The sequence below is a fragment of the Malania oleifera genome, chromosome 10, assembly GCF_029873635.1.
Source record: "Malania oleifera isolate guangnan ecotype guangnan chromosome 10, ASM2987363v1, whole genome shotgun sequence".
NCBI lineage: Eukaryota > Viridiplantae > Streptophyta > Magnoliopsida > Santalales > Ximeniaceae > Malania > Malania oleifera.
The window spans coordinates 38,439,568-38,450,119 of record NC_080426.1 but is presented as its reverse complement, the minus strand read 5'-3'; the positions used below and the strand labels follow the sequence as shown (position 1 = coordinate 38,450,119).

At 34.4% G+C, this 10,552-nt stretch overlaps 1 protein-coding gene across 1 annotated transcript; it reads left to right on the top strand.

Annotated features, from left to right (window-relative positions):
- Nucleotides 1–4,973: 4,973 nt before the first annotated feature.
- Nucleotides 4,974–8,459, top strand: LOC131166803 (SPX domain-containing protein 3). Its single transcript, XM_058125389.1, has 3 exons — nucleotides 4,974–5,665; nucleotides 7,355–7,520; nucleotides 7,836–8,459. Exons 1-3 carry the CDS (start codon nucleotides 5,423–5,425, stop codon nucleotides 8,210–8,212), a joined length of 786 nt encoding a protein of 261 aa, XP_057981372.1. The 5' UTR covers nucleotides 4,974–5,422; the 3' UTR covers nucleotides 8,213–8,459.
- Nucleotides 8,460–10,552: the final 2,093 nt, after the last annotated feature.

The following is a 10,552-nucleotide window of genomic DNA, read 5'->3' as shown; positions in this document are numbered from 1 at the left end:
AGTCTTTTTACACAATTCTAAATGTGCTGATAATTAAAATACGTGAAATTTAAATCAAGTACATCATTCATATTATAACATATACGTGCGGTAAATATAAAGTGCTGAAATGTAAATAGACACACGATATGTTATCGGGGTTCGACGAACTGTGCCTACATCCCCGCCTCTAGCTCACAAGTCAGAGGATTCCACTAATAGCTCACTTAAGGGTGGAGAGACACCGATTACAACCAGGTCAAATTAACACAGGGCTGACATCAACCTTGACCAAGTCAATTAGCGGGGTTGACCTCAACCTACACGCCTTAACAGGGTGACGCACCTAACTTTCCTAACTGGGACTAAGCCAATCTGGGACTATTCCAAGGCTAGTCTCCTTCTTCAGGCCCATGCCTGAAAATATAACAAATGTGTATTACAATCAAATGGTACAGTGATTGTGCTTTCGTGTAAAGCATATATGTACCCGAATACGCGTAGTAACATACACCACAAATATGATTCAATATGTAAGTTCAGTGTAGTCTAAATAGTTCAACTCTCAAAGTTATTTTCTATCAGTGTAATGCGTACGTGAGAGTGTCAAACAAACAATCTTTGTATCACAAGATATGTTCAATCTAATAGCTCACACAAAAATACTAGCAAGACAATATATATATATATATTTCAATAAGCAGGTTTCCTCAATCATATGATGCTCCAGTAATATATATGTTCGGTTTGCAAAAGATATTCAATCTTTGTATTCAACAAAGGATATGTGAGTTGATGAATATTGCAACAAAGATTTTATCACACAAACAAATATTTCTTCAAATGTTTTTCAAGATAAAAGCACAATAGATATTTGAAAATATTTTACAACCAAAAACAAATACAATCTTCTCAAGATATTGCAATGAAGGTGCAAGCTTAGAAGATCTATCAAAGCCTTCTTAGGATAGACTTATCAACAAAGTCTCCTAAGAACCCTTAAGTTTTGCTCTCAAATAAAATTGTGTCGGGCAAATAGAACAAGGAGAGCAAACCTTTCCAAACACACATTCAATCCACTTACAAATGATGTAAGCACTAATAAACGATAAACATGAGTGAATGAGGATAAAAAATGAGTAGTATAGGCTTTTGATTTTTCAGAGAATTCTCCCCTAATCAAAGTGGTTAATCCATACTTCATTTTCATAAATGATCTCATATATATAGGCATGGGAGAAAATATGACCGTTGGGGACCTATTGGGTATTATTAAGAAAGTTTAATGACTTTTAAAATATTTTAACCTTGTTTAAAAATATTTAATTGCGGTACAAATCAGGGCAACCCAAGAGGTCCGGTCGACCAAAAATGTTTCGGTTGACCAAGTCTCATATGGTTCAATCAACTAAGAAAAATTGAACTGAGTGGTCGGTTGATCAGAAGAGGGCGATTTTTTCAAATCATTGAGGTTTATTCAACCGGGCCATTTTAAACTAACTGGTTCGGTCGACCAGACCGCTGGGATTTCTCCCGAGGACCCTCGGTCGACCAGGTAGTTGGAGTACAAAAGTGGCTCGGTCGACTAGATGGTCAAATATTTGACCCCAAGGGGTTTCGGTCGACCAAGGCTTCTTAAACTACCTGGTTCGGTCAACCAGGGCCTTGGTCAACTATTGACCCAAGCCTTCGGTCGACCGAAAGTGCACCAAGTATGCATTTCAGTCCCGTTTCTAAACATACAAACCCTATTCAAATGCCTAACAAATATATGTGCAAATATGTTTGTCCTAGGGTCACTTGAGGTCTAATTTGAAGGCACCGAAAAGTCCGGTGTCGGTCGACCGAACCCTTAGGTCATTTCTCACTTACGGTTTGTTTGAGCTTACGTATTATCATACATGTGATGTGTGTGAGCTTATTACAAACCAGAGCCCTTGTTACTATTACAGAATAATTAAATGAGATATATTACAATACTGAATAGAAATTGGTCTTCGGGCTTTACTTGTTTTGTGCACATCTTGATCTTAACACTCTTAATTCCTGTACAAAACCTCAAACACTCATTAGACATAATGAGTATTTGTCAAAATCAAAACTGGGCGTGACCTATAAGGTGAACATTACTTATACTTTTACAATTTTTTAATATTTGAAAAAATTAAGAATAACAATGAAATAGAATAATTTGTTGAAAAAAAAAAAAAGTTAGCTTTTAGGTTTTAAAAACTTTACCTATATAACTTTTAAAAGTTCCCAAAAAAGTTATAAGTTGACTTATAAAAATTTAGAAAAATTGATCACCAAATAGGTTAGATCCCACTATTACTTTTAAAGCCGAAGTTAATGTTTCTTGCTCATCTTGTGAAAGAGAATTTAAAAACATCAATCACTTGTTTCTTAAATGCCCATCTCTCGGTGTCTCTGATAAATGGTGGGATTGTTTTGCATCTTTTAAATTCTGTCTTTTATCTTAAGTTGCTACGGTGTTTGGAGGGATAGAAATAATTTTCTTTTAATCATGTGCCTCTTGATCGATCCAGTTAAGATTATTCATGAAATGTTTGCTTGTTTTCATCATTCATTCTCTGGCTTCATCCTTGGTGCAGCAATCACATTTTTCACCCATTAAAATATTTTCAAATATAAATAGGCAAGCATGACTCAGCATTCCTCTTCTTCTTGGGGTGCTTGATAAAATTAAATATTAAGTGTTATATGCTGAATTGAAATATGATTTTATGAAATTGAATTTGATCCGGTCATTAGATCTAAATTTGATTTATTTTAATTGTTCAGTAACTAATATATATTGTTTTTTAATTTTAACCTTCTCTATAAATATTTATGAGAAATTATATAAGTTAAAGTTTTTAATTTAACATTAAATAATGCTTTCTTGTCATACATACAACTAATAATTATAAATAAAAATAATATAATTTATTATTATAGAAAAATAAAAATTATTATTTTAATTTTAGTCACTTAGATATTGAGTTTTTGTCATTTTCATTTTTATAAGGGTTACAATTGGAAAAGAGATCTCCAAATCTAAATCAATTTATATCTCATTCAATCAAAGGAATTTTAAGAAAATTCAAAATTACTACCCACCACTTCGATGTCTAACTAGTTCACTTATCCAGTAAACCTATTCAGAAGAGGTCATTTAAAATCACCCCTTAATCTATTTATAGACTTACTTTATGTAACAAAATGAAAATATGTTTGCTCCTAAAGTTTGTATTTAAAATTTCAAACCTAACTATTAGGATGAGACCTAAAAACTACTAGGGAGAGCACATTTTACTTAAACCTAAATGATATTTAATCCTACTTTAATCTAATACGACTTTGCATGATACTCAAGTATAAAACAAAAATGTGAAAATTCTTGTGTCCATGCACAAATACGGTCTTGATTCATAATCGAATGGGAATAAAAGAATAAAAAGTATATTTTAATAAAAAAATAAATTATAAAGCTAATCCCTAACCAACGTCAAGAGATTTTTTATTTTTAATTTTATTAAGTAAAGAATTCCCAAAAACACAAAAAATGTCATCAATGTATAAAATTGTCAAAGGATAGAGCATTTCGTAACACTCTGTTTTGAGAGTTAAAAATAATTTTAAATAAAAATAAAAATAAGAAAATAATATTACTAATTATTTTAATGTTTAGTTATCAATAAAGTGAGAAAAGAAAATAAATTTGTACTAGGCTAAAATGCGTAAAACCCTTTTATACTAAAAGCTTCAAACCCTCTCGGGTTCGTTTCCACCCCTAGATTCTTGAAATTTTCCTCTCTTTGGAGTTGTTGGGTCGGCTTCAAGAGACGTGAGATTAGTCACGTGGACCGTAAAACGGACACGTGGAAACCTGGTGCGTAATCCTTTTATACTAAAAGCCAATTTCATAATACACCATGAATAAAAAAACAACCATCGTATGACCACCTTCAAGTATTCATAACATTCAATATACTCATTCTGTCTAATTAAAGGTTTGGATTTTTATGAAGCCTTCAATTCCTCAAATACCCAGCCTTATACTAATATAGATGATAAAAATTATCAGTGGAACCCTCCGAAATCATCTTCATTAACAACCAAAGTTTTTACAATGTCATCTTAATGCCATCGTAATAAATAATAACTACTTAACGCCACGTAGGGTCTAAATCTAAATAAATAAAATTTGGAGATTATTTCAAAATTAAAAATAGATAGGGAGGGGAAATCCAATGTAGTGAAAAGTTTTTTTTTATTTTTTTTATAACTAGTACATGCCTAAATTGATATTATAATAATTTATGCTTCTAAAAAAATTGAATGTATAAAAGAAAAAAAAAATTGAATGTGTTATGCATAAGAGTCTAGCCCATCAAAGGCCATAGATTTGCCACTGAAAGCGGTGCTTTGAAAGAGAGAGAAAGCGAGAGAGGGGGACCGTGTTATAAATTATCACTACTAAGTGAGCAAAAATAAAAAAATATTTTCCCCCATAATTTGATATTTCGTTTTTAATTTTTAACTATGTTAAAACAAATCTCCAATTAAAAAAATTGGCATAAAAAAGGCAACACAAGAAAAAATAAAAAAGAAACTCTTTTTATTTATTTTTTCAAAAAAAATCTTTAATACCCACATTACAATATAAGTTTTAACATTCCAACTTTTAAACTCTCACTCATATTGAAAGCTCAAAAAGTCAGCAAAAATATTGGGAAACCTCGTCCTCTACGTGTTTGTGTGTTTTTATTAAAAATAGGTCATTCTTTGATGCACGGAAACCGTGTCCCCATTTTGGACTTTACTTGATCAAAGACACACAGTGGGAGGATACTGATCCGTAGATTTGGTGCCGCACCAAGGGATCCGAAGGGCTTGTTGGTGGCTAGAGTTTCTATGTAATCAATATATATATATATATATATAATTGACAGGTGTCAAAGCTAAAAAAAAAAAACAAGTATAAAGGGGGATGCCACTCGTATAATTTCTCCAAAAAAATCAGATATTCAATAAGATATTCCCTCATTTTACTGTTTTGTTATTCGTCCACCCGCACCAGAAGTCACGCTTGCGACTTCCTATTTTCCCACACTCAGCGCGCGCATGGCGAGGAGATTCCCTAAAGATCCCTTCGAATCATCACTTCCTACCAGCCTCCCCAGCTTGGTCGTCATCATCATCAATTTCTACTTAACAGAATATGCCGCTGAATTCTGTGACCTCCGTTCTCCATTTTTCCCTCCCTTTTACCTGCCTTTCGCAACACCCCTTCCGTCACGCCAAGCATATGCCCCCGAAATATTCTATCTCCTTCCTTCTTCTCCCATACCCACTCCGCCTATGGCTATTTATAATGCGCCCTTGCGCTTGGAATTTCACTTTGGATTTGAGCGACGGCGATCAGATCGGGAGGTGATCGATGAAGTTCGGGAAGAGATTGAAGCAGCAGGTCGACGAGACGTTGCCGGAATGGCGCGACAAGTTTTTGTCCTACAAGGATTTGAAGAAGCTCGTGAGGCTGATCTCGTCGGCGCCGGCGGTGAATCGTCCGCCGGAGTGTGGAAGAGCGGATTCGGAATTTATGTACTTGCTGAACGGCGAGATCGAGAAATTCAATGCGTTTTTCATGGAGCAGGAAGAGGATTTCATTATCCGGCATAAGGTTAGTTGAGTTGCTTGATGCGAGTACTGTTTTTTTGTCTCTTTCTGTGGAGAATGCTCCAAACGTGCAACCAAAACCAGCCAATGAGCCAAAGATGGTGTGGCTTGGTTTGTGGGCACGAGCTAATGGACCTAAATTGGACTCCATCACAGGCCCACATTTCTTGGATTACAGTGGCTGGTTGGGTCAGCTCGCCATTTTGAATTTTGGTACATTTGATCTCTCATTGGGTTTAAAATTTTAAGTTAGAGAAGTTGTCAATCTCCTATATCTAATATTTTTCCTCTCTTAAGTTCTGAAGTTTGAATTAATTGTTAGTCAATGAATAGGTTTTTTTTTTGTGAGTCCACTGAATAAACAATGTATATAATCCAAGATATTAAAGCTTTTCAAGTTTCAATTTTTATAGTTATTGGATTTTATAGTAATGATATAATTTCTTATATAAATAACCTATTGAAATTAATCTAAACTATTTTTTGTGAATAGATATTTCACAAACCAAACATAACCTTAATGTTACAAAAGTTTATTCACGCTAGAAGGAATAGAGCATGTTATGCTTATAGGATATGCGAGAGAATTTAATTATATTCGTACAATTACTAGACGCTAATTATATGAAACGTCATATGCGGGAGAATTTAATTATATTCGTACAATTACTAGACGCTAATTATATGAAACGTCAACTTTCTTTAGTGCAATGACAAATGTGGGTCTCATATCAAATGTTTGTTTTGATTGCCAGATGGGCAAGACGTCTTTATAAAGAGAGCATTCAAATAAAGTTGCCCATGCTCGAAAGTTATGCATATAGGAACAAATTCAGGCGTCTATTTGATTCGAAAAAAATAATATATTTTTAGGAATTATTCAAACGTATGATATTGAAAACTCAAGAAACCAATTATAAATGGTACATTATAGATATTTTGATTAAATAGTGAGAAAGGGAATATGTTTATTGGAAATCGAGGTTAAAACCTCTAAAAGTTATCATCTAGTTTTTGCTAATGCATTAAAATTTTTATTCTAATCCTTGATTTTATATAGAATTTGTTGGGTTCAAAATTTGAGGGTTTAATATCAATGTAAAAGGTTTTGGATTGGTTTAAAAATTTTGAGGTTCACAACTTTTTTCCTTTTAGTATCATTTATGTTTAGCTTAGGACCTTATATAAAACTAAGATTTAAAAAAAAAAAAAAGGTTTAGGAACCTTGTAACATTTATATTGAGAGCTTCTAAACTCACTCTATGGATTGATACTTCCAACGTATCAAGATTAATTTTGGCCATAAGAGGAGGAGGTATTTTGATGAAATTCTTATTGATCATTGAATTAGATCTTAAGTCAGCCTCTAAGGCTGTGTTTGGGAGCATCGATTTCGAACTTTAAATTTGAATTTGAATGGATTTAGACAAATTTTAGTAAGATTTTGTATTTCATTTGTTCCAAATCCAAAGAATGATACTCAACATAACATCAGAGATCAGAGAACCATATGATGGAAAGTATCCTCTGGTTTCATTGGATCTTCTGAAAATTAGGAGTCTAGTCTGATAAAGAGGCAATTGAGGAGTAAACAAACACAACCTAAAGTACTTCGGGTTTTGACTGTTTTGAGGCATAAGTGAGAGCAAAAACAGAGCACAGAAGAACATGATAAAAGAACTATTCAATGCAGGAATTACAGCAGAGGATCCAGAGGGTTATAGATACGTGGAGGCCCAACGGAACTCACCCTTTGGAGACAAATTACACAGCGGAGATGGGAAGGATCAGAAAAGACATTGTCAATTTCCATGGGGAAATGGTCCTCCTAGAGAGCTACAGCAATATCAATTACACAGGTACTACTAAATCAAGCGCTGGGTCTATTTTCATTCGGATCCATATATGGTCGACCATCTCCATTAATTCAAGAGACCTCTTTGCAAGCACTCTTCATTGAGGTTCTGAAACCTCTGTCAAATTTGGACAATTGTAATTACCAAAACCATTCAAAAGAAAACTCACTCCTTAACAAGAAACCAAATGAAAATTCCCTGCAATCTGGTTTCAAGCAAGACCAAAACCAAGGCCAAACCTCAGCATAGCCAGTTGTAAATGCTATATATGCTTATTTAATTGCCATACTTTGAATGAAGAACTTTGGGCCTTTGCAGGGCTGGCTAAGATCTTGAAGAAGTACGATAAGCGAACGGGCGGGTTGTTGCGCCTGCCCTTCATTCAAAAGGTGTTGCAGCAGCCATTCTTTACTACGGATCTCATTTCGAAACTCGTGAAGGAGTGGGAGAGCACCATAGATGCAGTGTTCCCAGCTGCAGTGCTGGAGGAAGGGGGAAGAGAGCCCAAACAAGGGATAACAGTGGCTGGGGAAGGGGAAGGGATTTTGAGGAACACGGTTGCAGCTCTACTGACCATGCAAGAAATCAGAAGGGGGAGCTCTACTTACAGTCACTTCTCCTTGCCTCCTCTCAATCTGCCAGACCCTGATCTCATTCAATCCATCCAATTCAACTCTCCCATACTCATTCTCTAATCCAAATGGAATTGTCTAGTGACTAGTCAGCTCCTGTTTGTTCACAGAGATATGTACTAGTAATTGGGGAGAGGGAGAGAGAGAGGGAGAGAGAGAGAGAGAGAGAGAGAGAGAGAGGATCTATACCTTCCATGCTTTTGAGATCCATGCTTGGATGGTTATGTGCTTGAATACGTATGCACTATACAATTTATTTCATACGTATTTGTGATAGGCAAATTAATTGTTATGAAATCATGTCCTAAGATTATGTGCGTGCACATACCATACTTACGAAAAATAAAGAAAATCAAAAGGGAGAAGAATAACAATGAACTTATGTGATTCAGTAATATACCTACCTTCACAGAATCCTTACACAATTTTCACTATCATGAAATGAAAACTACCATACCCTCAACTATAATATGTACATATAGTCCTATGCGAAAATCTCAAAATACTCTCATATGATATTACAGTTACATTGTTGTGCAAATTAATATGCAACAGAAACAAACGATATCTCACAATACAATACTCAATAGTGAAATATATAGAAAACACAATCACGCAGATTATATAAAAGTAATAAAACAATGACATGAAGATTTAAGATGTTTGGCAATACCTACATCCACGGGAGCGAACGAAAGTGTTTTTCACTATCTTCTTGTCCAAAGACATGAACGTTTTAGAGTTACAACATATACTGTAACGACCTGCTAAATTAACTAAGTTTTTTTTTTTTCCCTCTTTATAATAATAATAATAATAATTATTGTGAAATTTCATTTCTCTAATACCTTCCTATATAAAATTAGTCATCCACCTAAGCAGTAAGAAGCTAAAATCACACAACCACCACCTTATATAAATATGTACAATACCAGAGAGTTACAATGTTCCAAAACTATACATATATGATTGTTTCCCAAAATACCCTCAACTGGGCTAGGGTTATACAGAAATACTCACTTTACTAACAGGGCGGTACTGAAGCCCCTCTACCTGCGAGCCTGATTTGCTTGCCTAACTGGATCACTTGAAAAATATTAATTTAATGGGATGAGACGACGCTCAGTAAGACGAAATATGCTATTGCTAGTGTGTGACAAATGAGTTACAATACTATGAAAATTTATTTCTATATAATTATGTATAACTGAATCTATAAATACAGTACAAGTAATATAAACCACCACCTTTTCCATATTACTTAACATATCTGTATTTTAGGTTTCTATACATAATACTTTTAATATATATACACGTATATTCCTTGTTTCTATGAAACTGTACATATATAATAATAACTAAAAACTTCCCTAGATGGATAATTATATGTCATGATTTAACCCCCCATGATAGGGTTGTGTGGCCCGTAGGCGGGATCTATCACTAGATGGCTTACCAGGATAAACCACTATACTTCGTCAGTCTGATCGACCCTCCTCAACCCATATCTAATTGAGAGTCTGTCCACACGTGGGGACGATCGACTTATCTACCATGTATTATCTAAATAGGTGGTTGCACTCTATTCTGTATATAGCAACGGTACCATGCTCTGTAAACTGTATCTGTAATAGTCCATCAGGGTCTGATACTATATAATACATCTCTATATACAACTATCTGTTTTATCATGATTTTGTAATAACTATATTAACCATGACTCTGTAGTAAACTATATCTGCATCAATTGTATTTCTGAGATTAACTGTAAATATGTATGTCATGGTACTGTAAAATTATATAATCATGGTATTCGGAAAATGTTGTAAAACATATTCACTGTCTAAATATTCTGTATAACATAACTCTGAAAAATATTGTAAAACATGTTTCTGTACTATATTTATATTTTCAAGCCACACAGTAATTTAAAACATATTAAACATACTTGATAAATTGTGTAGATTTCTGCTGTGAATAATAATATGGAAATATCATATAATTTATACTGAAAACATACTAGAATTGTCTAGCGTAGCATATTTCCCTTACCTGATTCCTACTAAAATCCCGTACTGTGACGGGTCTTGCACCCGCAGGGTTCTCCACTCAACACCTTGAAAATAATATATTTCAGAACAAAACATTACTATTTCTACGTCTACAACATTTTCTACAACTGCTGGAAAGTCAAATTTTAACAAAAAAGCATTACCCTGAATTTGGGATGAAATCCAACTTTGTCCCACCGACGATCTGCTCCGGCAGACTTAGGGAGAACTTCCTCAGGAGCGTCGTGGTGGCCTCAAATCGTTGATCTGACAGTCGACGGGGCCGAAATCGAAGAAAGAAGGAGGAGGAACCGTAGGAGAGAAGAGAAAGAGTGTGTCGATGAATTTTCTG

What these genes read in the sequence shown, in the direction of transcription:
- LOC131166803 (XM_058125389.1), top strand. Translation starts at nt 5,423, where the DNA reads ATGAAGTTCGGGAAGAGATTGAAGCAGCAGGTCGACGAGACGTTGCCG. An exon ending in ATTTCATTATCCGGCATAAG is followed by an intron (nt 5,666 to 7,354) that starts GTTAGTTGAGTT and finishes TATTCAATGCAG; the next exon opens with GAATTACAGCAGAGGATCCA. An exon ending in CAGCAATATCAATTACACAG is followed by an intron (nt 7,521 to 7,835) that starts GTACTACTAAAT and finishes GGGCCTTTGCAG; the next exon opens with GGCTGGCTAAGATCTTGAAG.